At 41.8% G+C, this 13,830-nt stretch overlaps 1 protein-coding gene across 2 annotated transcripts in view; it reads right to left on the bottom strand.

The window, feature by feature from the left end:
* slc38a3b (solute carrier family 38 member 3b) overlaps nucleotides 1–13,830 on the bottom strand; it is a 29,244-nt gene that overhangs the window by 10,991 nt on the left and 4,423 nt on the right. Inside the window, exons 2-8 of one of the 2 annotated variants that reach the window (XM_034584533.1) lie at nucleotides 8,307–8,463; nucleotides 7,996–8,016; nucleotides 7,769–7,850; nucleotides 7,555–7,670; nucleotides 4,887–4,960; nucleotides 4,341–4,433; nucleotides 2,854–2,935 (exon numbers count right to left, since the gene is read on the bottom strand). In XM_034584533.1, the coding sequence (XP_034440424.1) occupies nucleotides 2,854–2,935; nucleotides 4,341–4,433; nucleotides 4,887–4,960; nucleotides 7,555–7,670; nucleotides 7,769–7,850; nucleotides 7,996–8,016; nucleotides 8,307–8,410 (572 nt within the window). In that variant the 5' untranslated portion in view covers nucleotides 8,411–8,463. The remainder of the gene's footprint in view (nucleotides 1–2,853; nucleotides 2,936–4,340; nucleotides 4,434–4,886; nucleotides 4,961–7,554; nucleotides 7,671–7,768; nucleotides 7,851–7,995; nucleotides 8,017–8,306; nucleotides 8,464–13,830) is intronic. The other variant, XM_034584534.1, reaches the window with a different exon arrangement.

Below are 13,830 nucleotides of genomic sequence, written 5' to 3' on the forward strand. Positions count from 1 at the left end.
AGGGTTTTAAGGGCAATAGTCAACTCACTTTTATTATTATCGTTTTTATTCTGAATCTTACACGATATGTCCTTGTGGACTGTTATTCTGTTGTATAATGTACTGTTCTGCAGCTGCGGTAGCACTTTGGCCCAAGAAAAATGTCCCCATGGGGACAATAAAGTATATTTGATTTGATGGATATCAGAAGATCAGCCTGTCGCCTGCATTAAAATGAGGATTGTGCAGCATTTTGTGAAGTTAAACTCTAGTACAAGTTTCACAAATCACAAAACACTTCATCTTTTGTCTCATCAGCACCACATTATCACAGTATCAGGACTTTGAATAGATTGTGCAAGAAACTGAGTTTATCCTGAAGAAAGAACCAAAAGGGACTTGGAGGAAGTGGCCTCTCATGTAGAGGAGTAAATGTCTGGTCGTAGTCGACTATAAAAGGTGATTGTTGGTTACATCTGCATCTTTTTTTGTCTTTATTAACTCTGCCAAGTGGGTCATGCTTACGTCTGCATTTGTTTGTCTGTCTGTTCGCTTTGCAGGAATACACAAAAATTACAAGGGGAGAAGCCATTAAACTTTGGTCCAGATCGGGGGGGCGGGATTGTGTTTTTGATTTTTGTGAATTCTCAGAGAATCATTAATGGATCATGATGAGAAAAGTCTGGCATGTTCAGGGTTCTGATGTAATTTGGTGCACATCCTAATACAATGCAAAAGTCATTTCATAGGGGCCTGTTGGGGGTGTTAGGCCTTGTTGGAGACATGTGTTTTTCTGAGTGTCAGTTTAGTTCTTATAATATTAAATTACAACTTTATTCTTGTAAGAGTATGGCATTCATTTCAAAATCTCTTTTTTGTGTGTATTGTGTGTTTCATTTAAAGGGGACATAGCATGCCCATTTTACCACAAGTTGATATGGTTCCTTGGGGTCTTAATGAAATGTCTGTAACATACTTTGATCAAAATACCACAAGGATCATATAAAACAGCACCCTTTTTACCCTGTATAAAACAGCCCTCCACAGAGCGACCTGTTTTGAGTGCCTGTTCCTTTAAATGCTAATGAGCCAGCTCCCCCCTCCCCCCTCTCCCCCCATGATTTTAAACGATATAAATTACATATTTTATATGATATAAATTATCAAATATGCATCCCATACTTTGTATTCCCCTTGTTGTCCTGGAGTTTTAATTTTCCCAATCACATAATTAAATGTCCCCCTCTGCCCATCCACTACAAGCACACAAGCAGACAGACAGAGAGAGAAAGAGAGGTGGGGGGGGGGGGGGGCTATGAAGACCATCATTTACCCCCGAACCCCGACATTCAACGGGTACAACAACAAGCGGAGAAAGCAGAATCGCGGGCTGACCTTATATATACAGTCTATGGGGCTGACCAGCGGAGAAATGCTCGTCCCGTGTGAACAGCCAGGCGGCTGCGCGCTGGAGAACGGCGCTGCGCTGCCTCGCAGCGGCGCTTCCGCGTCCGGTGTACCCCGGCGTAACTACTGTACCCCGGCGTAACTACTGTAACCCGGCGTACAGTAGAGCTGAACACTGCGGAAGTCTTCCACACAGCTGGCAGTGTGGAAGACTGCTGCGAGGCAGCGCAGCGCCATTCTCCAGCGCGCAGCCGCCTGGCTGTTCACACGGGACGAGCATTTCTCCGCGCTGGTCAGCCCCATAGACTGTATATATAAGGTCAGCCCGCGATTCTGCTTTCTCCGCTTGTTGTTGTACCCGTTGAATGTCGGGGTTCGGGGGTTACAGTAGAGCTGAACACTGCGGAAGTCTTCCACACTGTTGGCTGTGTGGCGCTGACACAAATTCCAGCTCACGCACGGGAGAGCGAGCGGTCGCTCCCGAGCAGCTGCTGCAGCCTCCCAGTCCCAACGATCCAGACAAATGCCACATGTGAGTGAATCGCGGGCTGACCAGCGGAGAAATGCTCGTCCCGTGTGAACAGCCCGGCTGTGTGCTTGGGAACGGCGCTGCGCTGCCTCGCAGCCTCCGGTGTAAACCCGGAAGTAACGAGTGTGGGGGGACGGGGGGTGGGGTGGGCCAAGACCATGTAGGGAGACTTCCAGTTCCTTGTTACGAAACAATACCCAGGAAGCGCAATCGAGTCGCTCAAGCATGACGTTTCTGACTTAGAGGAACTATAACAAAACGCGCAAGTGTTTTTTCCCCAGAGTTTTTGGGTTGGTAGACATGCCAGATACCCACATTAACCTGTAGAAGCACTAACAAAGTGGAATTTGCATGCTATGTCCCCTTTAATGTATAATCCCCGAGAAGACTTTCTGGTTGTTTAGCTCCAAAATCTAAAACACAAGGTGTTGCTGACATTTCTGAAGATATATTTGTTTGTGATTATTTATCTTCCACGTCCAGGATATTTTAAAAGGAGAGTTCATATCTGTAGTTGCTGCAAGTCGTATTCAGCACGAGGTTTGTTTTTAGATTTGAACAGGCAGCTGGAAACCACTAGAGTCCTCCATGGCCATATGCAGAGTGTCTGTGGCAAGACTCTGACTCTGACGTGAACAGAGATCGACTACGCAAGGTTTATGTCGAGTGTATACACAACTGACTGATATCCAACTGTGCCCCCCCCCCCCCCTGCTGTTACTCAGCCAATTACAAGCCACCGTTCTCATCACACCCCCACCCTGACTGAATCAATGAATGGTGCAAACTGACATACTCACTGCCCACATGCTCTGCCAGGCCCCTTGACCCTGCACACAGTGTCTGAGCTCTGGGGCAACAGCAGGCAGGAGTCATGTGCCTTTCACAAGCAGCGCAGGGGTGTTAATGCTGAAAAGCACGTAGATGATAACACTCACTCAGAGCTGGGGTCGGCCTTCAGGAACGTTTGGATGACCAGAGGTAACTCCGATTTGACGATGTACAGGTAGCTGGACATGGCTGTAACGGGACAGGAGAGAGGAAACGTGAACATGTGTGGCCAAGCGTGGTCGAGTGCGCTGTCAGACATGAGCAAACAGACATCAGAGAAGCCATGTCACAAGAACAGTTATCACACTGTGTTTGTGTAAGTGACGGAGCAGCAGCCGCGGTGCAACTGCGGACATCAAGGTCATGTCCCCTGCAAAAAAAAGGTTTTCTGGGAATTCCAGTACCCTACAGAGGATAGGTTACATCATACAATCAAAAATATATTTATATAATTTTTTTTTAAAGATTATTTTATCAAGAAATTCCATTTGGGCTACTTAACAAATTAATATACATTTTTTATAAAACTAATTTACAGTATTTCCCCACCAGCATTTTAATGCTCTGAAAAAGCATAAAACATTTACGTTGAGTGAAAATAAAACTGATAGTTAACCGATAATTGGGACTATTTTGACAATAAATTGTATTGTTTTTTATAAGCAAGAATACAAAGCATTTTCTAGATCTAGCTTCTCAAATGTAAGGATCTGCTGCTTTTACAGGATAGTAAATTCTTTGAGATTTGGACAGTTGGTTTGACAAAACCAGCAATTTAATGAAATCGCTCTGGCTTTAGGGAAATGTGATCTTAAATATGATCTTACATAGTATCAGAGGACACACAGCAATCCTGTCTGTTACTTTGTTGGTTTGTCAATAAGATTACACATTACTGAACTTGGAAGGGAGGATGGAACATGTGCCAAGAAAGAACCCATGGATCCGGAAAAAAGGGGAGGGGGCGGACCCTGGATTTCTTTTTCTCTTTTTTCATTCCAACATTATACAATATTTGGCTTTTTTTCCACCAATTTCCTTGGAAATAATTGATGGAACTTGATGAAAATAATCAGGTAAATTTAGGGAGCTGTTATGTGTGAACTTTGGTCCAGCTTCATAGAATTGGAGGGGACTGCCGAGCCTTGGCGGAGATATCAGTTCTGGTTAGTTCTGCTTTCGGGCTGAGCTAAAAGAAGAAATGTTGACTGAGCGTTACAAATGTAACGCACCATCCTGCTGAAATAAAGTAATGACAGTCTAATGTGTCTCAACAAAGATTTGGTCATTTGATCATCCAACGACTTAGGCTGGATGATCTCTTATTCATGGGAACACAGCAGTTTAAGCAGTTTAAAAACAGGTATCCTTGTCTTTGATCTTAAAACAAACCTATTCCCCACAATTAAAGAGATGTACCGCCTGGAACAAAGCCACAGTAATACTGGTGGTTTAAGAAAATAAAGATGTGTGATGGTGGGGTCAGTGGGGTATAAACCCTGATCCATTTAATGATGTGTAATTCATGTTTTCTGCTGCAGGGTTTTCAGCGAACAAGTGACATAGTGTGTTGTGATCACATTAAACTCCTCACCTCCAATATTCTGCAGGGTAATTGCAATACCAGCGGCCATTTTTCCAGGAGTGCCAAAGGCTCTGTAGCCCAGCTGTTCATAAGCTCGAATCCCTGTAAACACATTACAAACAATACTTATTACTCAGTTATGTTTGCTGAGATGTCTCTTCGGGCAACACAATAAAAAATAACAAAAGAAAGTATGTGTGCTTGTTGAGTCAGGAACTATGTGTCATTTTCACAGTTTTAATATTTGACTAAATACTATAAACATTGTTCTGTGACAGGTTCTAGAATCATCTAATTCAATTTCTTATCGTAAAAAATGATGTGTAGTAAAAGTTGAAATATAATGTAAATGTAGATTTTTGTTAGTTTGCTTTTTTGTGAATTTGCTGAAAGGTCCTTAATCAGCGTCTAACATTTTTTTGGTATGATCACTTTGATTTAATCCATATCAGAAGTATTGGAGGTTTAAGATTATGGTCGTTTCACTGATATAATGGTGCAACATGTAGTTGCACCATTTCCCTACAGAAGACTTGGACATTATGCATGGCTTACCCACAATGCCCGAGGCTTTGAGCAGCAGATGAATGGAGTAAGATGACAACGCTGCTACTGCAGTCAGAAGAAACCTGAGACACGACACAACAGGGAAAGTCAAACACTGTTTTGCTGCTGTTTACATGTTAACCTTTGTATTTCTCCAAAATCTGCATAGTTTGGAGTACAGCCCTAAAATTCTTTCATTTGTGTCTACGTCCACATCCTGAAGCTGCTCAATGCTAATTGTATTATTGTAACACAATACCAATAGTTGAAACGAATAATACACATGAAACACAAGGAAGCATTCTTCAAATGTTAAGACTTTTGTCATTAAAATCAATATAACTGTACTCCATTGATAAAGGTCAATAGTCCTACGCATGATAAATGCTATTTCCCATAACCCCTTTCATCTAACAAGATGCAGTGTCCCTCCTACAGAGGCGCAGAGTCTTGAGCGAGCGCTTTCACATGAGCATTCCTGACGAGTCACAGGGGGAGCCCGAATCAATCACCTTTCTCAGGCCTTTTCCCAGCATTTCTCTGCGCTCATGTGTTCCTTGTATAGACACGACTGGAGTCTTTCCCTCTGGCACATCTCTGTAAGCCCTGAGATGTCACTGAAAAGCTGTTATAAAACCACCTGAGCTCCCTCAACTCACAAACAAGAGTTTATTTGTTCCTGTGAGAAAAATCCCTTGGAGTTTGATGCCATGTCTAAAAGAAGAGGACATCCTTCTCTGGATCCTGACCCCCCTTGTGCAATATTCAGCAAGTGGCCTGGCTTTTCATGGCGGCTCTATTTCTGCACTGGAAATATCCAGACGAGCGCTGAGAACGCATGTTTGTTTTGTGGCTGGTGGATCAAGGAACAAACATGTTGTAATAAAAACACACATAGGTGACTATGTGCCCTGAAGAATGTGTCCGAATTCCTATGCAATGTACTTTTTCACTTATAAATTATCGGAGCTTATAGAGATATGAAGCACAAGAAAAACAGATTTTTGTTTGTTTAATTTTTAATTTTTTTTAAATTTACAATATAGGGAATAAACATGTTCTAGGGATCTTAGGATTTAGCTGAAATCTGATTGGCCCCTGAGGTGCCCTTGCCCTGTCAATAGTCATATATAAAAATAACAGTTGGATATTATATGTACACTAGTCACTTACAAACAATAAATATGACAAAAATATATACAAGCTTTTTTGGAAAACACAATATGCTATGCTTTACAGTGTGTGGCTTTCCATTTAAATGTCATGTTATTCATGCAGGGGGGTTATATGTTTTCACACACAGCGTGATCTTGTGCTTGTAATAAAAGGAGGGATGCACCTCCTGTGGTTTCCATATCATCTCTGTGGTCAACTTTGATTTGCTTGTTTGTTGTGTGTCTTGTTGGACACGTTGTCGTAATGGTGTTGATGATCTTTAACCCTCAGCTTTGAAAACTCGCTAAGATGCAGCAGAAATGTCTCTCGCTCCTTCTGCCACAATGATTCAGTTACTTCAAATCAGAAGTCACCAGCTCTAGTTTTAGCATCGCTGACCTTACTCCCAACAGAAAGAGATGGCTCCTCTTCATCAGAGGAGCTACTCTTCCAAAGCTCTCACGTCGATCTGACCTCCACTTTTCCTCCTCAGTTGAGGGAAACACTGAGGCCTGTCTCTATTCCTGTCCCACCACTCGCTTTGCAGCTAAACAAACACAGACTATAAGGGCGAGACCAGCAGGGTGGTGGTCTGACGGCAGCAGCCTGCATGGAGCAGAAGGAAGTTGAGCCAACCAGATGCCTCACACAGGGTCTGGAGGTTTGATTATTTTGAGCTGTGGCCTTTCTGGTGTCTCCATGTGGCAACAAGGGGGGGGGGCCTTAACCCTAACCCTTTAGAAAAAGGGCACGATGGCAGACGACCAGATCATGGGACATAACATGTTAGCAGATGTCATGACAGACAATCACTTCTATAAGTAACTTCCACCACCATCACACAACCAGTGCAGCTCACTCCTACTGGAATTTTCCTATTATGTACATTAGAAATACTCATGACGTCATACTGCTTATGACATGTGTTTTTTAAGTAGTGCAGAGCTCATTCATAACCTGCCTGTTTCAGAAGGGGCTGGTTGTTTGGCCTGTGGTGATCCTGGTAGCAGCTTTTCTCTCTGAAACTGTAGAAGTGACCTGCAGTAAATACGTCATGACAACTAATGGCCGGCGAACCTGCGTCGCCGCTGCTGCACAAAGGGCTGTTCACTTGTTTGTTTAAAGTTCAGTGAAGCTCGACTCAGTATGAAGAACCCCCGAGCTGGAGAATCAGTTGTCATTGCAGTTTTTGTGAACACGCACTTCGACAACGTCACTTGCATTGTTGGGTCCCAGCCGCGGTTTGGTACAGAGCACTGGTCCCCTGTTTATTAAACGTTTTGCATGTCCTAATCGCAACAAAGATTCGACCCTGCACTTCCTTGGGCCTTTAACAAAACTCATGCCAAGTGTGACGCTGATAAGATGAACAGTTCTCGAGATAGACAGAGATTTCGGATATCATCAGATAAGTTAACCACTTCACGGACACGACAATCTATTCCAGTTTTTGAACATTGGGTAGATTCAAGCTTAGGTTTGGCAAATGGCCTCTGTTTCTCTTTCCTTCTTATTTACTCACAAGAAGAGGAGTATGCCAGTGTTGGCCATGGCGTAGGCCAATCCCAGGATTCCACTGCCCATGATAGCATTGCCCAGGTTGAAGACAGACATGCCAAAGGAGGTCTTTCCTTCAAACTGAGGGAAAAAAAACAAAAGCATACAATAAATATATGACATATGAAAACCATAATGTTCTTTCTGTTTTAAATCAGCAAAGTCTGGCAAACACTTACGTCTGTGAAGCGCGGGGGTTTCTTTCCATCAGCACTGGGCAGAAATTCTTCATTTTCCAGTCCTACGTCAGGATCATCAAATCTACGGTGGGAAAATGTTGGTCTATTAAATGATGGTCTTTTTTTCTACTGCCAAAAAACGCACATGTATCTGCTGCAGACAGGGGTTAAAGTGGCAAGCTTATTTTTGTGCATTATGAAAACAAATGCAGTGGGAAGAAACATACCTGACTGTTTGAGTGCCATTTCTGTATATGGATCCACCCATTGAAGTGAGCACATGCATTTAGAAAAGAGTGAAGATTGTGCAGGAGGTAAGTCACACTTCATTCATTACATCCATTATCCAATTCATATTAATGGAAAACAGGTACAAAAGGCTTTTGTGGCTTAAGCTTAGTGTGGTTTTCAAGTGTAACTAATACAGACAGACAGTATAAAAAGTGATGGACACATGCTGGGCTTAATGCGATCACCGCTATAGAAGCAACACAGAGCAGCCATTCATGTGTGTGTGGAGCAACAGAAGTACACTCACTGATCCTCCTCGAGAAATGACTTCATTGGCACACTCGTGTCGTCCCCGGGGTCGTGGCTTTTCCCGTTGGATATGATGTTCGCCTCTGACTGAGCAGGCTCCATAATTCAAGTCGTTTCTTTTTGGCTCGTTTGTGTCCGACAAAAGGTCAAAATATCTAGGGTGAGAGCAGAAAAGACTTCATTTAAAATACAAAGCAAGGCCCTAGAATTATATTTTCAGTCATAAGTCAATTTCAGTCATAAATCAATTTCCTATAAAGGGAGTGTGGAAAAAAATAAACATTAAATACTTCTTTGGGTTGTTTCTGCAGCATTGTCAATCATATCTGATTATTAAGCTCTGAATATTTCATGTTTTAGACGATTGTGTTTTTCTTTAGTGAGCAACATTATGATCTTAAAGGGGACATAGCATGCAAATTCCACTTTGTTAGTGCTTCTACACGTTAATGTGGGTATCTGGCATGTCTACCAACCCAAAAACACACGTTTTGTTATGGTTCCTCTAAGTCAGAAACGTCATGCTTGAGTGACTCGATTGAGCTTCCTGGGTTTTGTGTCGTAACAAGGCACTGGAAGTCTCCCTAAATGGCCTTCATACCCCCCCCCCCCCCCCCACCTCTCTTTCTCTCTCTGTCTGTCTGCTTGTGTGCTTGTAGTGGATGGGCAGAGGGGGACATTTAATTATGTGATTGGGAAAATTAAAACTCCAGGACAACAGAAGGGGAATACAAAGTATGGGATGCATATTTGATAATTTATATCATATCAAATATGTAATTTATATCGTTTAAAATCATGGGGGGAGAGGGGGGAGCATTTAAAGGAACAGGCACTCAAAACAGGTCACTCTGTGGAGGGCTGTTTTAAATGATCCTTGTGGTATTTTGACCAAAGTATGTTACAGACATTTCATTAAGACCCCAAGGAACCATATCAACTTGTGGTAAAATGGGCATGCTATGTCCCCTTTAAACAGCAGTTTTACATTAGTTTGGCAAAGATGTCATAATTCTTGTTCACTGTGGCCATTTAATTCCATTTAATTTCACAGACTTACAGTGTCAGAGTGAACAGAAAGTTTCTGTTTGGTCGAGCAGGAATATTTCTGGAGTTACTATTCAGGCATGTCAGGTTTCTGAAACCCTGCCCTCAGTGTCAGACATCATGAATCCTTATATCTAACATTTCTCTGCTGGAGTGACTAACTGCTGTTGACGCTGTGAGTTCCGACACCCGGGACCTGCCCCCGTTTACACACTCATCAATTCACTCACTGAAACCTCTGCCGACAGACAGCAGCTGTAAATGATCCCGCGTTGCGATAAAATGCTGGAAAATGTGAAAGAAAACTTCTTTGTGTTTTCCAGAACTTTGTTACTGAGCAAGGCAAACACGTCCAGACCACACGGTCAAAGGCCATGGTCTATTTGAGTTTGTTTTTTTTTACATTTTGTTTGCTCTAGTGTTTTGTGTAAAGTCATAAGCCGGCAGATTCTCAGTGTTACAGCCCTCGTTTTTAATGACGGATTTAAGCGAAAATGTGATAAAACAAAACCAAATCCCTCACAACAATACCCTCCGTGAAATTACAGACAAAGCAGTTTGCAAAACAGTCATTAATGTAATACTTTAATTACACATGTTCCCTTTATTTGTACTTGTTTGGGGTTTGCTGTGGCTGCGATATTAAGACGTATATATTTGTCAACCAGGAAACGATTATCCCACTTGTACATCCACAACCCCAGTGAATCCTCTTTACCATTTCACTCAGAGAGACAATAACTTGTTGTTTGCTGCTTCTGCTGTGTCCAGTGCACAGCAGCTCAGTTGTGTTCAGAGTGTCCTCTCACTGTTACTGCCATTCACACTGTGCACACGAGTGGCCATTGATGCTGAACCACTGCTGGAAACTTGAGAGGCATAAAACAAAGTGACAGTGGATGCAATATACAACACAATAATGAGGTAGTGTAAAGAAATTGATGATCAATCCAAGTCCAAATTATCCTATTTAAACCTATCGAACATAACAAGTAACATAAGGTGATTTCAAATGACGTCAGTTCTTCCTGTTACTACAACACATGCAATGATACATTTGCAGAGGTGACTGAAACTTTCCCTTAAAAACCACATTAGGTAGAATAACAACTGAAGAACCAGAAAACGTGGATCGAGACATATTCCAGCCAACAGGAACCACACGAGGACACTGTATTTACAGTGAATACAGCAACAAGCTCATTATGGCCTTTTTCCACCCATATGATCCCTTGTTTGTTGCCATACTGAACTGTAGCTATGCGTCATATGTTCGACCTCATTTATATCACATGTGGTGTATGTTTGCAAACGGAGGTTAAACTGTGTCTTGGGTGACAAAACTTTTTTTATCAGTGACCTTTGTGAAGGAAAGTAGGTGGAATTCAATTTGTTTCCATGCATTGTTTAAATAAAGTTTATGTTATCTGCAAGTATCTATTACTCAGGTTCATCTAAGACAAAAGAAGAACCAACTACCCTGACAGTCAGAACCTTCTTCTCTTATAAAGCCATATTCACGTAGGCTCTGTATTTCTTTTACAAATACAGGTTTATATTTTATTCATTTTTCCATTGCTTTCGGTCAGAATCCAATATGTGAAATAAAACTATTGTGATGTTCGAAGAAAAAAAAGCGTCTCCATCTCTAATGGCCATCTCTGTTCATACTATGAATCTCATGACTCTGCATAAGGATAAATGCAACCACTGAAAAGGTCTGAGGGGCTGTAAAGAAAAACTGTCACTTGCTTCTCAGTTTCAGTGATAAACGCAATAAGCAGAGGAAGCCCCAAATAATGAATTTACTTATTCAGCCATTTTTTTTTTACAACTACAAAAAACTCTATCGGGAATGATTAGAGAAATAATATGAAGTATTTCCAGATGTTCTCTGGGCCTATAGGAAATCCAAAATACCCGTATGGCCACATTGATCTCTTGCAGTTCTCTGTTAAAGGTATTAAACTATAAACATTCAATTTATAGGTCACTATACTGCACAGCTTTGCAGTTCATCAGCTGTGTATATCCATGTGACAGATCTGAAACATCTGACATGTACAGACTAGAACATTTACAGATCAGGTAGCTAAACAGACTCGGCGGTGGGGTTATTCCTGCAGCGTAATCGAATCTGGTGACGACTGAAGGGGAGGCACAAACAGTTTAACTAAATGTGCGTCCATAAACATGTCCGTCAAGATGATCCGAGACAGCTTGTTAAAGACTTGACAGAGCTGGTATTTGAAGGGGACGCGTTGCTGTGAGTTGAAACACATATTTCACATTAAATCGCAAAGTATTTTGTTTATAAGTCAACAAAACGATTAAATTGATATTTCCGATACAGCCATAACAGTTTGTATGCATGCAGCTTGATGTGTAATAATACCAGGTTAATTAGCAGTATAAATGGATTACTGTAAATACCATGTATGCACAAATTGTGGTTCAAAATAAGGGACATTGACTCATTGTTTATGGGGGTGGAAGGCGATGCAAAATTTAAAGATAAAGCTGACACTTGACATTGATGCCTGTCATCTACCTCTTTGTTCACCTCTCTGTATCCTGGGGGACTTCCCTGCGGTGTCCAAAATATAAAATAAGAAAGTCCCTCGGTATCTTGAAGGTAAAAGCTGCCAAGTTGTGAAAATGTTCTTTTCCAGAACTTCTGCAAACCTCCCTAACAGATGGGAGTACAGCTCACCCACTGGTGATAAGGAACATACGGTTTCTACATCATGAGATGAAATGTTCTCAGAAAACGGTTGGAACTATATTTACTGTTACAGAATACTGCTTCCTGTGTATCTGGCAAAATGCCCTATGAGCATATCCTCTTCTCCCAACAGGGGGGGGTCACCTTACACCCGTGCACTCTCCTGCAGCCCACAGTGAGTTCTGTTATGCAACCAATCGGCCATGAAGGGGCACGAGAGTGAAAAGTGCAATTCTAAGTTACTGGACTTGCATGACATTTAAAGTGTTTGAACAGGTGGGCGAGGGAATGATGATAAGCTGTTCGCTCTTTTTGTCCATTACTGCGAGAGAAGGGAACAGCTGTTTGTAAAAGATTTTATCCTGAGGAGAAATGTAGCTGCACTCTCAACAATGACTTCCCATCTCTTGCTGTGAGAGTTGGACATAAAACAGGAGAGGCAGGGGATAAGTGTGGGGCAGTGGGCGAGCACATGCACATGAGGAGATGCCCATGTGGTGGTGTATCAGGCACGAGGTTCAGCCAAGAGCGCCTGGCAGCACCAGCTCATCCTCAGCCACGTGCCTGCTGGGGACAGAGGAACACTATGGTGGTAAAACACAAAACTATTCCACAGTCAAATGTTGTGTTACATAACTCGTACAAACGCAACCCACGTATAAATTCGGAGTCATTTTCAATCTGTAAATATGCATCTGTGCCTGTGATTTACAACGTGTAGATCATTTGTATGTCAACTCATTCGTGTGAAGCAAAATTTTAGAGTACACTCACCAGTAGATGGCAGTATGCAACATTTATGGATGGCAACCCACCGCTAGGTAGCTGGATTTGTTTTATAACCTATTTTCTTATGATGAAAATGTTTTTTCATTTCCTGTAAAAAGTCACTCAGCGTGCTAACTTAACGAACGTGAAAAGTAAACAGCTACTCAGGGTTTACGTGTAACAACATATTTAACAATTTACATGCTAGCTGCATTTGTGGATGTCGTGTGATGCATGAGAACACACACGCACACACAGAACTTTGTGTAGATGCTAAAAACTAATTGTATAAAAATTCTATGATAGACAACTCAACACTCAAGTCTGTGTGGCAGCTCCATACAGTGAATAAAATAATATGAATAAATAAATCTGCCAAATCAAGGTGTGCTTGGATATGATATCCAATATAAAAGGAAGTCAAAACAATGTTTATTAAAGCATAATTGCAGAATGAATGTGGATGTATATGCAGGCTGTCTCCGCACACAGACTGACTGAATGGTTTAAGAGATCATAAAAGGAAGCAGTCGTTCCACAGTGAGATAAGGAGCCAAGATACAGTTTAATAGGCTGTTTTACAAACGGCCACTACAATCTGTGTTCACACAAGGTGGGAATATTGAGCTGAGCTGTTGTTAAAGTGATGATTTGTGAGGCAACATCAAACTATAGCGAATAAGCCTGTCCTGCTTTATTAATCCAGTTAATTTGCAACATGAAGGCAGGAGTGATGACAACTGGACCCCTGAAATTTGCCTTTCATAAAGCGTTGACAGATGCATTTCCGAAATGTCAAATGTTTCAAACATATTGTAGAAAGTTATGGGTATGACTGCAACACTTGAGTTTTTGTTTACAGCATCATGTTGGTACAGATCTGTTAGGCCTTGAATTCAGGCAACAATAAACACAACAGATCTATGTTCAACTCACAAGTACTGAATCATTGTTGACAGTGTGAGGACACATAAAAAAGGAA

The sequence above is a fragment of the Hippoglossus hippoglossus genome, chromosome 5 (genome assembly GCF_009819705.1).
Source record: "Hippoglossus hippoglossus isolate fHipHip1 chromosome 5, fHipHip1.pri, whole genome shotgun sequence".
Lineage (NCBI taxonomy): Eukaryota > Metazoa > Chordata > Actinopteri > Pleuronectiformes > Pleuronectidae > Hippoglossus > Hippoglossus hippoglossus.